Source organism: Mesoplodon densirostris, chromosome 10 (assembly GCF_025265405.1).
Source record: "Mesoplodon densirostris isolate mMesDen1 chromosome 10, mMesDen1 primary haplotype, whole genome shotgun sequence".
In the NCBI taxonomy this organism is placed as follows: domain Eukaryota; kingdom Metazoa; phylum Chordata; class Mammalia; order Artiodactyla; family Ziphiidae; genus Mesoplodon; species Mesoplodon densirostris.
The window spans coordinates 40599242-40621843 of NC_082670.1; the positions used below are offsets into that span (position 1 = coordinate 40599242).

General features: G+C 45.9%; 1 protein-coding gene across 1 annotated transcript; it reads left to right on the forward strand.

Annotated features, from left to right (window-relative positions):
- Positions 1-405: 405 nt before the first annotated feature.
- On the forward strand, positions 406-21511 carry LOC132496917 (ubiquinol-cytochrome-c reductase complex assembly factor 2). The gene is made up of 4 exons (XM_060109633.1): positions 406-564; positions 17572-17646; positions 18490-18559; positions 21331-21511. Exons 1-4 carry the CDS (start codon positions 427-429, stop codon positions 21456-21458), a joined length of 411 nt encoding a protein of 136 aa, XP_059965616.1. The 5' UTR covers positions 406-426; the 3' UTR covers positions 21459-21511.
- Positions 21512-22602: the final 1091 nt, after the last annotated feature.

The following is a 22602-nucleotide window of genomic DNA, read 5'->3' on the forward strand; positions in this document are numbered from 1 at the left end:
TGTGCATGCTACGCGATTAAGTTCAAACACATCTTCATCGAATAACCACTTGTATTTACATGCAAATGTATTCGCTTATGCAATTAGCAGAGGTCTCAGAGGAGGGTTTTTTAGTCTGGAGCTTGTGCAGTCACTGAAAAAGAGAAGCAAGCTATCCCCGGTATACTCCACGACTGACTTCCCCCTGGGAACCAGTCTGGTTCCAGGAGGACGAAGACTGAATCAGCTGGCCCTGCAGAGACAGGGGAGAAGCGGCCATTCCCAGAAAGCGGCGATTCCCAGAAAGCGGCGGCGCGCCGGCTAAATGGCGCATGCTCACTCCTCCCTCCCACCCCACTTCTTCGGGAAGCCGGCGATGCTTAGTGCGCAAGCTCCATCTGTCCCCGCCGACTCCTCCCTCAGGGGCGGAGACAAGCAGGGCCCAAAATGGCGGCTAGCCGCTACAGGCGTTTTCTTAAACTCTGTGAGGAATGGCCAGTGGACGAGACCAAAAGAGGCCGGGACTTGGGCGCTTATCTGCGGCAGCGGGTAGCGCAGGCCTTTCGGGAGGGAGAGAACACCAAGGTGACCAGACTGTGGGGTCCGCCTGCGGCGGGGAGGCGGTTGGGGCGAGGGGAGGAAAGGAGGAGGCAGAGCGGGGCCCACGAGCGGGCTGGCAGCGGGGCCCCGCGCATGCGCGCGCCTTTCCTCCGTGGCCGCGCGTACCCGGGGACCCTCTTAACGCCCGGGGAAACTGCGGAGAGCGGTGATCCTATCTTCTACTCAGTACTTTCACCTGGCTGCACGTTGGAGGTTCCTGAGGAGCTTTTTAAAAATCTAGATACCTGGGACCATACGACCTTATTGAATCAGAAACTCTGGGGGGTGAGGCCTTGGCCTCAGTGTTTTTAAAAGCTCTCGATGATTCAGGGTGCAGCCAGGGTTGAGTCCCACAACACCAGTCCTAGGTGGTGACAGTCATAGGCTTATTACTCCCCTGACATGATGCCATAACCTCGAAGTGTTGTGCAGTGATTGAGCTGATGCCCAAGGACCTATGCAGGGTCCCCACTAAGCCTTGGTGTGCTTCCCGGGCCCTTGTAAGCCCGTGCGACAGGTTTGAGTCCTCACCCCGTGCCCATGTGTGTGAGTAGTAGACCTGTGTTCTTGCTCTCCTCCAGGTTGGCGCTGCACTTCTGGGATTTGTTCATTCATACAGCACATACTTATGGAACACCCACCATGTGCCAGGAACTGTTCCCGGTGCTGGGGAGACAGTAGTTAATTCGATGAGGTCCTGCCCACGTGAAATATAAGTTTACGTCCTAGTTCAGGACACAGTAAGCAAGTAGACACACATAGGGCAGGGCAGAGAAGTACCGTGATGGATATGAAATAGAGTAGCATGGTAAAAGGGTAATATTAGTTAGGATAGATAAAGGCTTACTGAGGAGGTGACACGTAGATGAGACCTAAGGGAAGACGACGAGCCAACAATGAACACTTGGTGTTCTTTCAGGCAGTGCAGTGGTCCTGAGGCAGGAAGCAGAAAGCAAGCCCAAGTGGCTGAAGGGTAGTGAGTGAAATGCCATTTTCTAAGAGTTGAGTCAGAGGAGGACAGGAGTCAGGCACGGTAGGGTTTTATAGGCAGGCTCTGGTTAGGGGTTGGATTTTATCATAAGACCAGTGAGAAGCCTCTGGGGAGGTTTAGTCAGGGGTTTGATGTGACCTAGTTTACTGTTGTTTTTTTAAAGATCACTCTGGTTGTACCAGTGAATGGATTATAGGGAGGCAAGAATAGAAACAGTCACTCTGGTAGCCCAGGCAGGAAATGGTGGTGGCTTGGATGAAGATGGCAGCACAGGAGATGGAAGTGGCCACATTGGGGTTGCAATGTGAAGGTTGCACCAACAGGACTTGCTGATGTATTGGATATAGGGTAAAGGGCAAGAGGAACCAAGGATAACACCTAGATTGTTTGGGCCTGAGCAACTCGGTGCAAGGTGGTGCCGTTTACTGAGATGGGGAAGACGAGATGAGGAACAGGTGGGGTGTGGGAAGAACATCTTTAGTTTGGTGTTAAGACATGTTAAACTTGAGATGCAAAGTGGATTTACTTCCAAGTGGAAATGTCAAAGTAGACAGTGGGATATTTGAGCCTGGGGCTCAAGCAAGAGGTCAGACACCTGAGATGTGACACGTACACACACAGCCTGAAGAAATGACTTCTGCGAAATTTGGCCACAACCTGTCAAAGCAGGAACATGGCTTTTCGACAACTTAGCCCAACCCAGACCCAAACCAGCCCACCTGATGGAGCAAGAACAACATGCCCAGTGGCATCATCGAAACCAAGTGCTGACTGGGTGGTGGGCATGGACGGAGTGTCTGGCTCAGGGCTTTGTTGGGGGGGTGTTGGGGTGTCACACAGCACTGAGGGCCTTCACACTTCTTACAGTGGTCTTCACTGGCCCGTAGTATAAAGATCTTGAAGGCAGGGGTCATAGTCCCAACTCTGCAAATCCCATCACCCATAGACTTTCTAGGGCTATGCTCCCTTCATATTTTCAGTGTGAGCTTCCTGAGAATAGAGACGGTGCTATTTTTATCTTTCTCCCCACAGTGTCTAGCATAGTTCCTGGCACATAAAAGACACTCGGTAAATGTCTGAATGAATGGGTAAACAAATGATTGGTTATGGCTCATGAGACAAAAATCATTTGAATATAGTTGCAGATGTAGCAGAACTAGATGGAAGGAAGTAGTGAAGAGTGAGAAGGGAATATTTCTGTGCCTTGAGTGGTGAGAATTAATTTGTGAGCTTACTCTGTGTGGGGAATTGCAGGAACTACAGAAGAGGGACATAACCTGGTCCTTATCACCAAGGAGCCTAAAGTTGGACAGACATGTGACTTGCTTTAATGAAACTCGGATGGTGAAACCAGCCAGCAGAGAAGCTGACAGAGGCTAGATCCCTGGGGAGGTGAGAGTATGACATTCACCTACTTGACTGTTAGTGTAAGAGGAGCCAGAAAAGGAGGGTAGAGCTTTCTCTTTTGGAGTTGTCATCTTTTGTCGTCACCTAGGGAGATAGTTCTGATGAGTAGAAGGCCCACACGAATTTGAGTCATGGCTGCAGATGCAAGTCATGGCTCGGTTGATGGTTCCAGAGCAGCTGATGAATGCATCCCTGGTAGAGTGAACCAGTGCATCATGATGGCAGCAGGCACATGACTCAGGACCACTGTTGTGGTACCTCATCCTGATGTCATCCAAGAATGCACCTGGGCTTAGTAAATCTTAGTGGTAATTTTCAGAAGGAGCAGTCCCTTGCTGGAATTGAGAACAGTGCTGTGAGTCACTCCCACTGACACCCCCGGATCATTTATAAAGAACTTGAGAAAGAAAGGTCGTTCATTAAGCTGGCAGCCAGGGGCAGGCACTCGACCCAGTCAACTGATGGGTGCGGAGCTCCCCCTCGGTTACGCCATGTACCAGAAAGACAGGACTAGAGAGGGAGGCAGCTCTCCTCCGCCGCGTGTTTGTTCCTGTAGAGGAGAGGAGCAGGCAGTCCTGCTCGGCCTTGTGGCTTCCTGCATCTGAACAATAACGCTGAACGCATGCATGGCACACTTGCATGCATGGTCTCATTTAGTCTATTCCTTAGTGCAGCTGAGTTGAGGTCACCATCGCCGTTCCCATTTTACAGGTGAAGAAACAAGATCTGAAAAGAAAAACAACTTATTCGGGCTTCCCCAGGAGTTAAATGGCAAGACAAGTGAGCGTTGTCTTCTTTGTGCCTGAACTGTCCTCAGCTCCCATTCCTCCCAAGTTATTTCTTCTTGTTAGAAAGGCCTCTTGTTCCGTGAACTTCAAGCCCTCCCTTCCCCTCACTTCCTGCTCAAGACCTCTTTGGACCATGGACAGTTATGGCAAAGAATTAAACATCCCTCTGTTAACCCACCTGCTTTTGTTTGGCCCAGTCCCTACCTACCCAGTGTGGATGGGGAGAAAGATGGTCCTCGGGTGGGACACCAGCACAGAAAAGCCAGGACCACTAGGAAGCAAATTAATCATTCAGACTTGAAACCAGGGTACAAAAATAACTGCCTCCATTTATTCCACCACAGATTGCCCTTTGGGGAGTCTCACAGTCCACTCCACCCTAAACCCACCAAGAGGGAGGTTGGAAGCAGAAACACACTAAACACCTCTTACACCCTCTATCCTATTGTGCAGTTTTTTAAAGCTAATGTTTATGGATTTTGCTCCCTTTCAATTCAGTTTCCCTAAGAGAACGCGTGTTCCCTGCAGCCCCAAGAGCTTAATAAAAGAATCACAACATGGGGGAAGGTGGCAAAACAACAGTAATTGTTGACTTAAGTACAGGGGAAGGTGCAAACTCTTCTAATGAGTTCATTAGATGCACAGGCAGCTTCCTAAAAGGTCCCTGGCAGCACCCACTTATCCAGCACAGGGCACAGCTCTGAGGAGCCACCCAGGAAGGGGCTCGCCCACCAGGGAGTTCTTGTATTAAATACCCAGGTTGAAATAATAATCGGCCCCGTTTGAAAGGAGTTGAACTTTGTCTTGGATTGGCAGTAATGTAGGTGATACGTCCAACTCCTCAGAGGGGAATTCAAAGGTTTTCTGTGATTCTGTTTTCTCAGTCATCCAGTTGGGGCCTGGTCTGTGGCTCAGTGTGGTGGGGTGTAGCCCTGTGTGTGTTGGCAGTGGTGATGCCATCCAGCGTTACCCACCCCCGTGTGTGGGTCCTCTGAAGTCCAGTTTTTGAGGAAGGGCCTGAGAACAGATTATGCGATTTTTAGTTGTAATATTGAGCCCACTGCAAAACAGCTGTTGTGAGGAGAATCATGTCAGAGAGGGAACGCAGGCATCTCCATCTCTTTTTCTCCCCCAGTTCCGAATGGAGCTGGAGGGAGTTAAGGTAGTGTTTAGACCAAGGCATGGCAGTTTTCTAGGCATGTTTAGAGATGTAGGTGCTCCTCCTGGAGGGCTAGATTATCCACGACTTTCAGTGGGTCACCACCTAGAGATCTTTGGGTCTGCCTGTTGCCTCCTGGAGTAATGCAGCTTTGTGAGGCCTTCACTGTTGTCTAATCCAGCCTATGTCCCGCCCCCTCACCACACCCCAGCGTGTGCCCCGGCCCCAATGAGGGCTTCTTCTCATTGCCTCCCAAATTGGTCATAATGTAAATTGTTCTTTTTTTTTTTTTTCAAGTATATTTGATTTATAGTGTTGTGTTAGTTTCAGGTGTACAACAAAGTGATTCAGTTATATTGGGTTGGCCAAAAAGTTCATTCAGGTTTTTCTGTAAGATGTTACCTGTTACCCCCTATATACTATATATAAATTATATATGTATATACTATATATATGTTCTTTTTAAGATTCTTTTCCATTATAAGTTATTACAGAATACTGAATATAGTTCCGTGTGCTATATAGTAGGTCCTTGTTGTCAATCTATTTTATATATAGTAGTGTGTATCTGTTAATCCCAAATTCCTAATTTATGCCTCCCCTGCCTCCCCTTTGGTAACCATAGGATTGTTTTCTATGTAGGTGAGTCTGTTTCTGTTTTGTAAATAAGTTCATTTGTATCATTTTTTAGATTCCACAGATAAGTAATATGATAGTTGTCTTTCTCTGAGTTATTTCACTTAGTATGATAATCTCCAAGTCTATCCATGTTGCTGCAAATGGCATTACTTCATTCTTTTTTTATGGCTGAGTAATATTCCATTGTATCTATGTACCACATCTTCTTTATCCATTCATCTGTCAACAGGCATTTAGGTTGCTTCCATGTCTTGGCTATTGTAAATAGTGCTGCTATGAACATTGGGGTGCATGTGTCTTTTCTAATTAGAGTTCTACTCTTTTCCAGATATATGCCCCGGAGTGGGATTGCTTGATCATACGGCAATTCTATTTTTAGTATTTTAAGGAACCTTCGCACTGTTCTCCATAGTGGCTGTACCAATTTACGTTCCCACCAGCAGTGTAGGAAGGTTCCCTTTTCTCCACACCCTCTCCAGCCTTTGTTATTTGTAGACTTTTTGATGATGGCCATTCTGACTGGTGTGAGGTGACACTTCACTGTAGTTTCGATTTGCATTTCTCTAATAATTAGTGACGTTGAGCATCTTTTCATGTGCCTATTGGCCATCTTTATTTCTTCTTTGGAGAAATGTCTATTTAGGTCTTCTGCCCATTTTTCGATTGGGTTGTTGTTTTTTGTTGTTGTTGAGGTGTATGAGCTGTTTGTATATTTTGGAAATAAAGCCCTTGTCAGTTGCATTGTTTGCAAATATTTTCTCCCAGTCCATAGGTTGTCTTTTTGTTTTATGGTTTCCTTTGCTGTGCAAAAGCTTGTAAGTTTGATTAGGTCCCATTTGTTTATTTTTTCTTTCATTTCTTTTGCCTTGGGAGACTGACCTAAGAAAACATTTGTATGATTTATGGCAGAATGTTTTGCCCGTGTTCTCTATTCTAGGAGTTTATAGTGTCATGTCTTATATTTAAGTCTTTAAGCCATTTTGAGTTTATTTTTGTGTATGATGTGGGGAGTGTTCTAACTTCATTGATTTACATGAGGCTCTCCAGCTTTCCCAACACCACTTGCTGAAGAGAATGTCTTTTCTCCATTGTATATTCTTCCACCTTTGTCGAAGAGTAATTGACTGTAGGTGTGTGGGCTTATTTCTGGGCTCTCTATTCTGTTTCATTGATCTACATGTCTGTTTTTGTGCCAGTACCATGCTATTTTGTTTACTGTAGCTTTGTAGTATTGTCTGAAGTCAGGGAGGGTTATGCCTCCAGCTTTGTTCCTTTTCCCCGGGATTGCTTTGGAATTCTGGGTCTTTTGTGGTTCCATATAAATTTTAGGATTATTTATTCTAGTTCTGTGAAAAATATCATGGTTAATTTGATAGGGATTACATTAAATCTGTAGATTGCTTTGGATAATATGACCAATTTAACAATTTTAATTCTTCCAATGCAAGAGCATGGGATATCTTTCCATTTCTTTGAATCATCTTCGGTTTCCTATATCAGTGTTTTATAGTTCTCAGCATATAAGTCTTTTACCTCCTTGGTCAGGTTTATTCCTAGGTGGTTTTATTTTATATATATATTTTTTGATGTGATTTTAATAGGGATTTTTTTAACTTTCTCTTTCTGATATAGAGAAATGCAACTGATTTCTTTATGTTAATATGTATCCTGCTACCTTGCTGAATTCATTTATCTACTCTAAAAGTTTTTGTGTTGAGTGTTTAGGGTTTTCTGTATAGAGTATCATGTCATCTGCATATAATGACAATTTTTACCTCTTCCCTTCTAATTTGGATACCTTTTATTTCTTTTTCTTGTCTGATTGCTGTGACTAGGACTTCCAATATTATGCTGAATAGAAGTGATAAGAGTAGGCATCCTTGTTTCATTCCAGATTTTATTGGGAAGGCTTTTAGCTTTTCACTGTTGAGTATTACATTGGCTGTGGTTTTGTCATAAAGAGCTTTGATTATGTTGAGATATGTTTCCTCTGTACCCACTTTGGTGAGAGTTTTTAATCATGAATGGATGTTGAATTTTATCAAATGCTTTTTCTGCATCTGTTGAGATGATCATGTGGTTTTTGTCTTTTCCTTTGTTTATGTGGTGTGTCATACTGATTGATTTGCATATGTTGAGCCACCCTTGTTAACTTGGGATGAATCCAACCTGATCATGGTGTATGATCCTTTTTGTATGTTGTTGGATTTGGTTTGCTAGTATTTTATTGAGAATTTTTACATCTATATCAATCAAAGATATTGGCCTGTGATTTTCTTTTTTGGTGGTATCTTTGTCTGGTTTTGGTATCAGGGTGATGGTGGCTTCATAGAATGACTTTAGGAGTGTTCCCTCCTCTTCAGTCTTTTGAAGAAGAGTTTGAGAAGGATCAGTTTAAGTTCTTTGTATGTTTGGTAGAATTCCCTAGTGAAGCCATCTGGTCCTGGACTTTTGTTTGCAGGGAGCTTTTTTTTAAATTACAGATTCTGTTTCACTTCTAGTGATCAGTCTGTTCAAATTATCTATGTCTTCTTGGCAATTCCCTGGCGGTCCAGTGGTTAGGACTTGGCACTTTCACTGCCATGGCCCGGGTTCAATCCCTGGTCAGGGAACTAAGATCCCATGAGCCATGCAGCATGGCCAGAAAACCCCCAAATTTTCTGTTTCTTCTTGATTCAATTTTGGTGGGCTGTATGTTTCTAGAAACTTGTCCATTTCTTCTGAGTTGTCCAGTTTGTTGGCATATAATTGTTCATAGTATTCTCTTATGGCTTCTCGTATTTCTGTGGTATCAGTTGTTATTTCTCCTCTTTCATTTCTTATTTTATTTATTTGGGTCCCCTCTTTTTTCTTCTTGGTGAGCCTAGCCAGAGGTTTGTTGATTTTTTTCTTTCAAAGAACCAGCTCTTGGTTTTATTGATTTTTTTCTATTTTTTTAAATCTCTATCTTATTTATTTCCTCTCTAATCTTTATTATTTCCTTCCTTCTGCTGACTTTAGGTTTTGTTTGTTCATCTTTTTCTAATTCTTTTAAGTGGTAGGTTGGGTTGTTTATTTGAGATTTTTCTTGTTTTTTCGAGGAAGGCCTGTATTGCTATGAACTTCCCTCTAAGAAATGCTTTTTGCTGCATCCCATAGATTTTATATGGTTGTATTTTCATTGTCATTTGTCTCAAGGTATTTTTAAATTTCCTCTTTGAATTCATCATTGACCAATTGGTTTTTTAATAACGTGTTGTGTAGTCTCTGTGTAATCGGTTTTTTTTTCTCGTTTCTCTTTCTGTGGTTGACCTCTAGTTTCAAGCCATTATGGTCAGAAAAGATGCTTGAAATAATTTCTATCCTCTAAAATTTATCAAGGCTTGTTTTGTGTCCTAATATGTCGTCTACCCTAGAAAATGTGCTATGTGCACTTGAAAGGAATGTGTATTCTGGTTTTTTTGGATGTAGTGTCCTGAAAATATCAAATTAAGTCTAACTGTTCTCTTGTGTCATTTAGGGTCTCTGTTGCCTTATTGATTTTCTGTTTGGAAGATCTGTCTGTTGATGTCAGTGGGGTGTTAAAATCTACTTTTATTTTATTCCCATCAATTTCTCCCTTTATGTCTGTTAGTATTTGTTTTATGTATTTAGGTGCTCCTATAGCATATATTGGGTTCATATATGTTAATGAGTGTAATATCCTCTTCTTGCATCAATCATTTTGTCATTATATAACATCCCTCTTTATTTATGGCCTTTGTTTTGGGTTTTGTTTTTCTTTTAAATTTATTTATTTATTTATTTTTGGCTGCGTTGGGTCTTCTTTGCCGCACACGGGCTTTCTCTAGTTGCAGCGAGCAGGAACTACTCTTCATTGTGGTGTGCAGGCTTCTCATTGCGGTGGCTTCTCTTGTTGCGTAGCACGGCTCTGGGCATGCTGGCTTCAGTAGTTGTGGCACACAGGCTCAGTAGCTGTGGCTCTTGAGCTCTAGAGTGCAGGCTCAGTAGTTGCGGCTCATGGGCTTAGTTGCTCCACGGCATGTGAGATCTTCCCGGACCAGGGTTCAAACCCATGTCCCCTGCATTGGCAGGTGGATTCTTAACCACTGTGCCACCAGGGAAGTCCCTATGGCCTTTGTTTTAAAGTCTATTTTGTCTGATATGATATTGTGACCACCTGCTTCTTGTGATTTGTGTTTGCGTGAAATATCTTTTTCCATCCCCTCATTTTCATTCTGTGGGTGTCCTTCGCCCAAAAGTGGGTCTTTTGTAGGCAGCGTGTTGTAGGCTTTTGTTTTATTATCCAATCTGCCATTCTGTGTCTTTTGGTCAGAGCATTTAGTCCATTGACATTTAAGGTAATTATTGACAGGTATGTATTTATTGCCATTTTAAATCTGGTTTTCCAGTTGATTTTGTATTTCTTCTTTGTTCCTTTCTTTTTGTTTATCCTTTTGTGGTTTGATGGTTTTCATTTGTATTACACTTGAGTTCTCTTCTTTTTGTTTTTTTGTGAATCTGTTGTATGTTTTTGATTTGTGGTTACCCTGGTTTTCAAGTATGTTAACCCATTACTGTATCTGCTTGCTTTAGACTGGTAGTCATATAAGCTTAAACACATTCCAAAAAATCTACATTTTCTTACTCCCCTCTCCCAAGTAAGAACAATATGGTTCTGATGTCCTATTTTACATTTTCATGTTTATCCTTTTGCCATTCATTGTAGTTATAATCGCTTCCACAAATTTTTTTGATTTTTTTTTTTTTTTTTTTTTTTTTTTTTTTTTTGCGGTATGCGGGCCTCTCACTGTTGTGGCCTCTCCCATTGCGGAGCACAGGCTCTGGACGTGCAGGCCCAGCGGCTATGGCTCATGGGCCCAGCCGCTCCACGGAATGTGGGATCTTCCTGGACCAGGGCACGAACCCGTGTCCCCTGCATTGGCAGGCGGACTCTCAACCACTGCGCCACCAGGGAAGCCCTGATTTTTTTTTTTAATGTTTGTTCTGGTTTATTTAAGTGATCTACAACCCTTTCATATATTTGCTTTTCCTATTGTGATTTTACCTTTCCTATAGATTCTTTCTTCTATTTAGAGAAAACCTTTCAGTATTCTTTTTAGGTTAGGTCTAGTATTGCTGTATTCTTTTAGTTTTTGCTTGTGTGAGAAATTCATTATCTCTCCTTCTATTATAAATGATAATCTTGCTGGGTAGAGTATCATAGGTTGCAGGTTTCTCTCTTTCAGGACTTTGAATATATCTTGCTACTCCCTTCTGGCCTGCAAAGTTTCTATAGAGAAATCAGCTGATAGCCTTATGGGGGTCCCCTTGTAACTTACTCTTTGTTTTTCTCTTGCTGCCTTTAAAATCCTCTCTTTATCTTTAACTTTTGCCATTTTAATTATGATATGTCTTGGTGTAGGTCTGCTTGGGTTCATCTTGTTTGGGACCCTTTGTGCTTCCTGTACCTCGATATCTGTTTCCTTCTTTAGGTTTGGGAAATTTTCAGCCATAATTTCTTTAAATACATTTTCGATCCCCTTTTCTCTTTCTCCTTCTGGGATCCCTATTATGCCTAGATTGGCATGCTTTGTGTCCCATAGGTCTTTTATGTTGCTTTCATTTTTTTTTTTCATTTGTCTTTTTGTCTGCCATTCTGATTGGGTGATTTCCATTATTTTGTCTTCCAGATCACTTATTCATTTTGCATTATTTAGTTTTCTGTATATTGCCTTTAGCTCAGTTTTCATCTCGGCAATTAAGTTGTCTGATTTTGATTGCCTCCTCTTTATAGTTCTTAGTTACAGTGATCTGCATTACTGTCGATAGCTTTTCTTAGCTCCTTCAGCATTTTTGTTACCTTCTTTTTGAACTCAGGGTCTGGTAGACTGGAGAGGTCTGTTTCATTGTTTGTTCTTTTAGGGGATTTCTCTTCTTATAATTGGGAGTGGTTCCTCTGCTTTTTCATTTTACTTATATTACTCTGACTCTATGAATTTAGGGGAAACAGTTATCTACTGTGGTCATGAAGGGCTGTTTATATGTGGAAACACCCCTGTGTAGCCTGTGTGAGTCTAATATTTTTGGTGCAAAGGCTGTTTTTGGTATGGATGCCTGCCATGTCTTTCCTCAGGGTGTGCTGGCCCTTCTCCCCTTGATAAGGGGTGTGATTGGTGTTGTGGTGACCAGAGCCTGCACTGGATGTTGGGCAGGGCCTCCTCTTTGCTCTGTGGTTGTCACAGCCCTATCAGGGGCAGGGTCTGCTCCCCAGTTGTTGAAGTAGAAGCCCCCAGATCCGGTCCTAAACTGTGGTGTGAGGTAGGTGGGACAGGAGCGCTCCCACTGGGAAAGGAGCTGCTGTGTATTCCTCCCCAGGAGTTGTCTGCCTGGACATGCACTTTGTACCATCTCCTGTCACCTGGTGTGCATGCTCAAAAAGTACACTGTTGTTGACACTGCCCTCGGCCCCACCTCTGCTGTGGGAATACCAGTAATCAGCTCAGGTATCAGCCCTGCTTCTGCGTGTGCATGCCCACAAAGTTTGTTGTTGCTGGCACTAGACCTGCCTCAGCTAGGGGAGTGCCAGTAATCAGCTCAGATGTCCTGTAGAAGCTGCCGCTGGCATAAATTTGCTGAAGTCACGCACCTGCCAGGAATCGGTTCTGATTTCAGCCCTACCTCTGCGTGTTGGCAACCCACGGGCGCTTGTGTGCTCCCAGAGCTCATAATGGCGGAGCCGTGCCTGCCATGAGCACCCAGAGAATGAGGCCGCTGTGGTGGGGTCATGCCCCCCCCCCGCTTCACACGCACATTGACAGTAGACCTGGGCTCCATCCTGCGCACAGCACCCCCAGCCTCGCCCTGGACCACACTCCAGGCCCTTCAGGCTGTCTCTGCGCAGCCAGAGTGAGTCCTCTGAAGCCCGAGTTCCAGCCCCCCAGCCGCTCCGCACACCAGCAGGCATGTGTCTTGGGCTGGGAAGTGCAGCAAGGTAGCGTGGACTGTCTGTGCTGGTCTCCCTCTGTCCTGCCTGCCACAGGCCAGCTGCTGTGCTCTCCTCTGAGGCTCCCTATCTGTCCCAGTGGACCTCCCAGTCGGTGAAGGGGGTTCCCAGGGTAAAGGAACCTTTCCCCTTTGAAAGCTCCCTCCCGGGGCACAGGTCCCGTCCTGATTCCTGCTTTTTTTTTTCTTTCATCCTATCCGGTTATGTGGTGATCTTTCTTGCAGCTTTGGTTGTATGAGGTCTTCTGCCAGTGTTCAGTGGGTATTCTGTGAGAATTTTTCAACATGTAGATGTGTCTTTCATGTATTTGTGGGAGGATGTGAGCTCCACGTCCTTCTATTCTGCCATCTTGATCTCTGCTCCCAGGTTCTTAACCTTTGAGAACCTAGTGCACTGTGGACCAAAGCCCAGACACACAGCTTGTCAAGAATCTGGTGGCTTTCCAGGCCTTGAAGCACTCCTTGGTGCAGCTTGAGACCCTGCCTGCCTGAACCATCCTTGTCCCTCTGCCTTTTCATGCCTCTTTCTCCCAGTCCTTCCTCTGATCCCCATTCTGCCCAGCTCTGAAGTCTACACTCCTCAAAGTAAGGGACTCTGACTCCCCATCACTCTGTGACCTGTCACTGCAGTGAAACGCAAACCTGTCCTGTAAGGGAACCACACCTGCCATGTGAGCCAGGCCTGGTAACTAGCTCCTGCTTCTGATCTCCTGTAACTCTTGGCACTCAGTTACACTCTGTCCTGGTCATTTTTTATTTTTAATGTGTATGTATCTTGTCTCAGCTTGATTGCCAACTTCTCTGGAGCCGAGGCTGGGTCTTTATGTCCCCTCACAGCCGCCTAGCAGAGCTCTCTACATAGTAGATGCTCAAGAAATAGATTTTCAGTTGAATTCAAGGGAATAGACTCCCATAATGGAATGAACTCATTTCGGAAGTTCATTACCAAGCCATGAAAACCTTTTCTCATAGATCCTCCTGGACTGAATCCAGCTCTACCTTAATTAGCGAAGCAATTATGCAACACTTTCCCAAAAGTGCTTATGCATCCCTTTGTGTGACTGGAATAGGGACCGCTGTACCAATTGCTGTCACCACCCAAAATTCAATTTTGAAAATCAACATCAGTGCCTGTGGCAGTGATGTAGATTTGTATGTATAAAAGTTTAATACGGTAAAGAGAAATTTACTGACTACTGAGCGGGGGAAATGCAAAAGCAGCCAACATAGAGCCCAAAAGGACACTTTGTCACTTGAACATCTATTTTATTCACATTTAGGAAGCAGAGCTGACTTTTTCATAATATCCCAACTGCTGCCTTGTTTAAACCCAGCTTTGCCATTCGTCCTAAAATGTCCATAATCTCATTAGGTGTGAATGCAAAATCAGGTAGTTGAAAGCTTGTATATGAGAATATTTCTAAAAGTGCACAGTACACTTCATTGGGAAAACTGTATTTCAAAATTCAGCGATGTTTGCACTGGAGTCTGTGAATAAAGTGTAGGATGTAGGTATGTGGTGAGGCTTCCGGAATTAGGTATTTCTACTGATGTACTTTTAAGTAGTAAATAAGACTATTTTGTAATTGCTGAGCTTGGATTGGGTGTGACTAGGAACCCAGAATTGGCCTTGGCTCCATCTCTGCTTAGGCAGTAATAACTTGGCTTGAAGTTGCCGTACCTCAAACTCTCATCACCTCCACTGAGCTACTTTTACAGCCTCGTACAGACATCTTCTGACCTCAGATGAGAAATTGGGTGACAAGGTCATTTTTTGGTGATTTGTTATTTATAGGTGCTTCTCAGATTATTCTTTGAGGCTCCAGGCTTTATGGAAAGTATCTGGGAGACTGTCTCTTTAATACTGAAGGACTTTTGAGAGGTTCAGGGAACACAGAGGGTCACTTTGGTTTTTGAGCAATGCTCTGTACGGTGACCCCATCCTCTCTCTCTGTGTCCCTCCCCTCAGCCCTACTTCTCTGTCGGAGGTGGGAAAAGCTGGGCAGGAATGAGACACCCTGCTCACCCCACCGAGGGTACAGACGGAGGTGGCTGAGCAGCCCTCCTGCCAGCTCTCACTGTTAGATTTGGAGGAAAGGCAGGAGGGGACTCCTTTTGGCAGCATCTCTGAAGGTGAGGATCTGGTGGGAGCGCAGGTCTGGTGAGGACGCGATGTGTTGGTGGTCTGCCGGCAGTGAGGGAGCCCGGGAGAGAGGCGCTGGGCAGAGTCAGTGCTGTGAATGCCTTTCTTAATTAAGAGCTGGGTTGGGAGGGTGGTCGGTGGTGGTGGGAGGGGAAGGTCGGGTTGCACGGCCATCAGGTGGAGGACAGGTGCTGCAGACAGCCACTCGCTCGGCAGAGACCAAGGGTCAGTGCGTGATCCCCGCCAAGCTGATCATGAAACACTTGGGGACCACTGAGAGCCATCAAGCTCAGGGCCGGAGGTCCAGTCAGGGACAGAGTGAAGCTTCGGTGATTTTCCATCCCTTCATCACTTCCACCTCCAGCCATACCCTGCACTCACACCAGCAGCACTGATCCGCTGATATGTCCTAATTGCTGTCCCCTGGGCGTGTGCATGAGCTGGTCCTGTGCCTGGAGAGCCCCCACGTCCTACCGGTAGCTTCCGCCCACCCTCGCCATGACCCTTGGCAGGGCTTCCTTGGCTCCGCTGATGGTGTCAGGGGCCCTCCACGCACCCCTCATGCCGCTGTCACCGGGATCATCCTGAAGTCTTCTTTCGCCTTGTAGTTAGTGCAGTAAAGGCCTGTGTTTACTATAACTGTTTACTACTAATAGTAACCAAGACTAATCCCTCACATTCATCAGTGTTCCTGGCCCTGAATTCAGAGCAGTCCAGGCATTACCTTACTTACCCTCACATCGCCCTCAGAAATAGGGACAATTATTATCTTTTCTTTTAAAAGAAAAGTTAAGTTGGCCAGTATGTTTCAAAAATGTCAGTGCTGGGAAGACAAAGAAAGGCCGAGGAGGTGTCCCGGCTGCAAGGAGAAAGAAACGTGACAGGTAGTGCAGGAGGCAATCCTGGGCCTAAAGGACTTTTTTTTGCTCTGAGGAGTTTTACTGAGACAATTGACAGAGTTGGAATATGGACAATGGAACAGATAGAAGTGTTGTATCAATGTTAAATGTCCTGAATTTGGTCATGGAACTGTGGTTATATGAGAGAATGTCATTCTTAGGAAACATACTGAAATATTATGTATATATAGATATAGAGAAGGATAAAGGAAAAGTGGGAGATTTTTTTTTTAAGTGTCAGGAGCAGAGGGAGATGGAGTGATTTGCCCAATACCCCTTAGCTGGTAAGGGATGAGATCCAAATGCAGGCAGTTGGACTCCACAGCTCCCCACAGCTATGCACACCTGCTCTGACATGGGCCGGGCACACTGTAGGTTCTCTTAAATTTATAAGCAAACACATCTGTACAGGTATGAAGAGGGCAAGCAAATGATGAAATGCACAATTATCTCTTGATAATCTACATAATATTCTTTAAAAGTTTGGCTGGTGTTACCCTCTTTTTCCTTTTGCGTCTTGTGCCTTCTGTTCGTCTGTCGTCTGGTTAGCTCTTAGTTTTGCATGCCCTGCTGAAGACAGAACATTCAAAACGCTTTCCCCCAAAGTGTATGCTGCAGAATTCTGTTCCAGCTGGACTTTCCTTGGAAGTGCCGCCCGATGGGGAGTCAGACTCATGTGTTAATATCCGTTCTTCTTTTTCAGCCTGTAGCCCCAGTGCACTCAACTAATGCCTTTGATCATTAGTCAACAAACACTGGCTGCCTCCTCAGCCCGTCACCCTTTCTCTTCTGATGTGGCTACCTGGGCGTTCTCATGATGGGTGGCCTGAACCTGGGGATGGATTGAGTAGAACTCAATGACAGGATTGTCTTTCTTGTTTGCTGTAAAGTGGGGACCTTATTTGACATGCACATGGAGGCAGAAGTGGAGCTGCCTATTAAAATGCTTAACTACTGATTTATTTATGCTCTGCCTTCTTCGAGAAAGGATTTAAGTTGGAAAAATCCATCATTTGAATTCTGGGAAAAAAACATTGAAGAGAAAGTTTCATTCTGGGGAGCTTTCAGAATTCTTGGCAGAATAATGTAAGGAACTGTAGCTAAATAATGGCAAAGGCAGAAGGAAGGGAAAACTTTTTAAGAGGTATGAGAGGGAAAAACCCACCTCTCATCTGCATGTTGCCCGCGTTCCCTGAAATTTCCAGCAGGGCCATCCGGAGTATTGCTTTATTTCCCCCTTTTTATTTGCAAGGCTTCCCAACAGGACCTAACTGGGTTCTCCCTCTTGGTTCTCCTCAGTTCACCTGTTTCATCCTAAAATACTACTTTCTTCATGTTTCTTTCCTTGTAAAATTCAACAGCTCCCCACTTAACCACAGATGAAAGCTCAGATGATTTTTTTTTGCCTTTCATAAAAGAATCTTTATTTAATACATTTCATATTGAAGGTTTAACTCAAAAAGCTCTTTCTTTTTCTCCCACCCAGGCTCTTTTACCTGCATGTTCAGGCCCTCAGCCAGATGGTCTGGTGTGAGGCATAGGTATAGCATCCCTGCCTCCTCTGCCCTGCTCATGCGACCGCCCCCACCAGGAAGGCCCTCTCCACTCTCCCCGGCGCCTGTGCATCCTTCAGAAACCAGCTTAGTCTCACTTCCATGATCCGCTAACCTCCTCTGACTTCTTGTGGCCCACATTGCCCCTGGCACTCCTGGAGTGTTGTGTTTTTACCGCGGGGCTTGCTGGTTCACAAGTCACAGGTGTTCAGCAAATGTTTGTTTGCCAGTTGAGTTTTCCTGCAGGTTGGGGAGCTGCTGAGGTGGAGCCATTATTCCAAAAAGGTGATTTCTGACCGTGGGACCTGTGGTCAGAGAAGCCAGCTCTGAGCCGCAGGCCTGCTTCCTGTCCTTCCTGGAGGCATACGGTACAGACCCGTGTGGGGGCAGGGCTCATTTGCTCACTTTCTTGGAGGTTTTGTTTTTCAGGTTTCAGAGCCTGAGGCCTGTGATCAGATGTACCAGAGCTTAGCACGGCTCCATGCAAACTACTACAAACACAAGGTGAGTGGGCCACAGTCTTTTGTGTCGTCCCCAGCCCTTCGACTGGAGATGACCAATAAGAGTGAGTGAAATCTGATTATACGATGTTCTGTAAAGAATTGTGGTTTTGCTACTTTCAAATGTAACCAGTAATTTCAACCAAGCCAACTAAGGCACCTGGTAGAGGCTTTTAGGTCACCTAAATGAAAGCCATTTTTAATTTTGAAGAAAAGCCATGTGTTTTATATGCCAGTGGGTGCTTCCGGGTGTGTCTGACAACTCTTGGATCTCACACATATTTTCCCACCCCCTCTGATGGAACTGGTCTTCCCCACACTCTGGTGATAAAGATGGGGTGACTGGGAAAGTCCTGTCAGACAAAGCTGGACCTCTCCTCGGCCCTGACATGATTGCTGTCAAATTCTGTTTAGTGTGTTTTTTTCCCCAGGCTTGAAAAATGTGCTCAGTAACCACAGATTTACATGGCCAAATGCCTAGTCTGTATGAAGAGGGGATTTCTTCTAAATCCTCACTGCTCAAAGTGTGGTCCGTGAGCAGCAGCATGGGCACCACCCGGGGGCTGGTTAGAAATGCAGAATCATAGGCCCCACCCAGGCTCCCGAGGCCCAGCCTGCATTTTCCACAGGGTTCAGGTGCGTGTTCAAGTCAGAGCCGCCTCTCCAGACCGGACTGGTTTGGCCTCCAGGTGGCGTTGCGCTTCTCCTTCTGGCCTCCAGACACCCATGGCCTGTGAACTGCAGTTAGAGCGTGGCTTCTCTCCAGGATCATCCAGTCCCAGGTTGTGCTGCAGAACTAATCTTCTCTCCCCTCCCTCTCTCTTTCCCCTCTGCCCCGTGTGACCAGTACCCTCGCCCCAGAGACACAAGCTTCAGTGGTCTGTCCCTGGAAGAATACAAACTGATCCTGTCCACAGGTATGGAAAGCACAGCTGCTGCCCTTTCTGGTTGGTTTGCAAATGAGTCTTTGTGTTTGAGCGGCCAAGGGGAATTGTCTAATAAGACAGTTTTGCTTGATGGAAAGTCTTGTGGAATAGCCCACAGGAAATTCTGAAGCTACAGGGCTCATGCTTTTTTGGCCACAGAACATGGAGAAGGTCAGAGGCATTATTTAAAAAAAGCAAATCCATCTTTAGAGCTTTTAAATTCAAGGCTGGGCAGCAGGGAACAAGGGAATATGTATTTGCCAAATGGAAGTAGTTGAAATCAGGATGGAAGGAAAATAATTTTATCTGTATGGTCCTAAGGGGGCTTTATAAACACGAGGGTTTTAATTAAAACAAAAAGCCATTCAATAGACGTGTATGGGGATATCCGCCTAAGAGCTATCTGACCCAGGGGACGTGGTCTGTGGGTTAGATATGGGTTTAACTAGGTATGTTTTGGAGTCCTTGATAGACCCTGATTAACAAGAAAGGAAAAACCCTGTCTAGCCCGGCCCCTCCTTACTTCCCCATTCTCCATTGTCACTGAAGGGGGACGTGGGGGGTGGTGGCAGGGGAAGACTGGGTTGAAACAGGCAGGTTCTGGAAAATTAACTATTTTTATTGCCAAGGATACCACATATAAAAATAGGCTAACCTTTTCTGGGAGGGCATGGCCCTGAAACATTGCCTCCTGGTACTCTAGAAATTTCTCTTTCCTATTCCTCTGGCAGCCTTCAGCAACTAAGGTTTGAGAATTTAGGCTTCCAGAAAACTCTTAACCTTCTGAACAGATTAAAACCTGGTGGTGTCATCTGCTATTGTGGGTTGACTGTGATACTATTTTTATATTTACTCTCTGGAAAACTGGGGTAGAGATATTTTGGCCAGGCAGAATCACTTTATTGGCAATTTTTTAAAAAAATGTGTGTGTGTGTGTGTGTACACACCCACATACACATATAAACAAATGGTACCCCCATGTCCCTGGGCCCATGTAATTACCAGCATCAATGCACAATGTCATTGTGAGGACCCCGAAGAGTTTGAGCAAAGTTTGAACTTGGAATTAGAATGGAAAGAAGTTCCAGAGGCTCAGCCTCTGCCTCTTTGTTAACTCTCGGGACGGCTGAGTTCGGAGACAACGGGCCATAGCCAAGGAGTGGGAGATGTACGACTCCCCACCACTGGCCTGTGCTGCAGCTTGTCCTGGCTGGGAGTTCAGCCTTAGGAAATTAGCTGATAATTTGCTTTCACAGCAAGCCTCTTATTTTTGTTGTGACTCTGTGGAATAAGCTTACTGAGTGTCTCCTCTGAGGGCAGGACACCTTGCAGTGTTTGTCATGAGGATTTGAGGGCCTGGCAAGTCTGAAATGTGGCCGCAGTCTACGTCCCGAGTGTGTCCATCCTGGCTTGGGGTCCCGGGAGTCTCTGAAGGAGGCCTCGGCATCCTGTTTTGTGCCCCACGAAGGAACCTGCACTTCTGGAAAAGTCCCAGGGTGGAATGCTGGCCGGGGTACAGTGCGTGTGCTAATTTAGTCAAGAGCCCACTGACAATAAATGTTAATAGATGATGTGAGTTACCTTTTTGTTCAGAAAAGCTATTCTTTTTCTCCAGAAGTTTTATTAAGAGATGAAAATCCAGGCTCTGAAATTTAAATAATGTGAAAATCTAAACTTAAAATACAAGTAAAATTAGGTATCATAGAACTTTAGCCCTGGACAGACTTTAGACCAGTGGTTCTCAACCCGGGAGCGATTTTGTCCCCCAGGGACCTGTGGCAATGTCTGGAGACCATCTTAGTTGTCACAGCTTGCGGGGGGAAGGGCAGTTTGCTACTGACATCTAGTGGGTAGAAGCCAAGATGCTCCTGCAGTGCCAGGTCAGCCCCACAACCAAGAATTATCTGGCCCAAGTGTCACTGGTGCTGAGACTGAGAAACCCTGCCTTGGTTCCTTTAGGGGGGAGGGGGGAGGGGTGGATGTATGTTTTTAAACAGAGGCCCCACTGGCTCCCACCAGCTCCTGCTGCCTTCACGCCTGTGAAGATGGCTACGTTTTCTTGAGTGTGGGCCAGGTGCCAGGTACGTCACCTCCATTATTAAGACTCACAACTTTTGAGGCAGGTGTTTTGATCTCCACTTTGCAGATGAGGAACCCGAGGCTCAGAGGGTTAACTGATTGCTTGAGGGGATCCAGTGTGGAAATGGTGGGCAGGGATGGGGGCCCAGGTCCAGCTCCCTCCCGGGTGCCTGCTCAACTCCACAGCGTGGGGTGGACCCAAGTGTCTGGGGTCAAATCCCAGCTCCACCACTTCCTAGCCGTGTAGCCTGCTCAAGTTCCTTAACCTCACTCTGCCTCAAGTTTCCACATCTGTAAAATGGAGACAGTAAGGTCTGTGTGGCTCAGGCCAAGTTTTGAGATAATCCTCTGGGCCTGTGGGTTGTGTAGCTGATGCTACAGTGCCTTTTCTTTGCTCACGTGGAGCACAGCGGAGAGGGCCCTGCTTAGATGCTGAATGATGATTGGATGTGAACAGAGGCCACTGTAAGGACGGTCTCTGGTACACAAGTGCTCATCCACACTTGCATTTATTTGTCTGCTACTCTGCCTGATTTGCTGATCAGAAGTTGGGGCTATACTTCCCTTTCTTAGCAACATACTGTGAAAAGCGAGACATGCCTGTGTGGCGAAAGCCCTGTGGGGCCAACCTGTGTAATCATTTTAGACTTCAGCCTTTTTTTGTTGTCTTCTCCTTTTGCCAGATACCTTGAAAGAGTTTAAGGAGATGAATAAGGGCATGTGGAAGAAACTGCAGGAGAAGTTTGCCCCGAGGGATCCCGAGGAGAAGCATAAGGCCTGGGCTCGGGCCTTAGCACGCCCACGTACCTAAGCGTAAAGTCATGGACGTTGCCATTATCAATAAAATGCCCTGATTTCCCTGTCCTTGTAGTTCGGGAATCTCATCTGGCCTTCACAAGAAAGGAAGCCCTTGCTGCTATAAAGAAAGCTCTGGCCTGAGGAGGGACGCCAGTTGAGCATCCGCCCGCCCACCAGTCAGGCTAGGATGTCCTCCAGGAGAGGAAGTGCGGGTCTCTGTCTGGGCCTGAGAAGGGAAGGTGACGGGGCCTCTGGGCGAGGTGCTTCCTGCATGGCCACAGGAGCCCCACCTGCCAACAGAGGTCTGGCTGGCTCCTGGCAAGATCCACAGGCTCCCTTTTGTTGTAGGAGCTCCTGGGAGAGAGCCAAAAATAGCGGTCAGTACTGAAGAAGGCGTCCTGTTGCAAACAGAAAGCAGCAGGAGTTGTATGACAGAGGGATGAGAAAAGCCTGCTGGGCCCTCCTCCCCACTGACTCAGAAGGCCAGAGCTCGGTCCTCTGCCCCTGACCTTGCAGAAAAGCCATGTTCCAAGTTGGCTTAAGGGGCAGAGTAGAGCTACCAACAGGCCAGGCAGGGCCTCGGCTTGAGTCGGCTTCAGCACTCGGGGCGGGTTCTGTGGGAGGCCACATGGCAGGCCCCCTCCCCTGGCCGGGGACACGCACAGCGTCACCTTATTACTCCACGGAACCTTAGCTCTTACCAGTAGACGTTTACATTCCCTACTTCAGGTTTCTTGTCAAGAACAGAGCTGAGAGAAGGGGTAGGGCAGGGCCGACAGCACCCCTTGTTGGGAAGAAGTGGGAGTGGGTTCTTAACCTCATTGTACCTGGACTCCTCACTGTGTTTGGAAATGCATAAAATAAAATTCATAGGATTAGGATAGAAACCAGTTATCCCATAGTACAGTTCTGTCCCGGAATCGCTGCAAGACAGGCTGGCATTCAGCATCTCCCACGAGCCCAAGGTTAGGCCAGCAGGCAGGGCTCGTATTCTGTCCTCTGCCAGCGCCACGTTACCACCCACCCCAGCCCCTGGGGAGCACGGGAGCCAGCCTCCCTTTCTAACGGACTAGATTTATTAATTTATTTAAGGTAATTAACATATTAGTTCTCGGGCCAAAGGATTTGTAAAACATTACACCAAAAGGAGAAAACAC

Coding starts and splice junctions, on each gene's coding strand:
- LOC132496917 (XM_060109633.1), top strand. CDS start 427: ATGGCGGCTAGCCGCTACAGGCGTTTTCTTAAACTCTGTGAGGAATGG. Junction 565..17,571: donor GGGAGGGAGAGAACACCAAG/GTGACCAGACTG, acceptor TTTGTTTTTCAG/GTTTCAGAGCCTGAGGCCTG. Junction 17,647..18,489: donor CAAACTACTACAAACACAAG/GTGAGTGGGCCA, acceptor CCGTGTGACCAG/TACCCTCGCCCCAGAGACAC.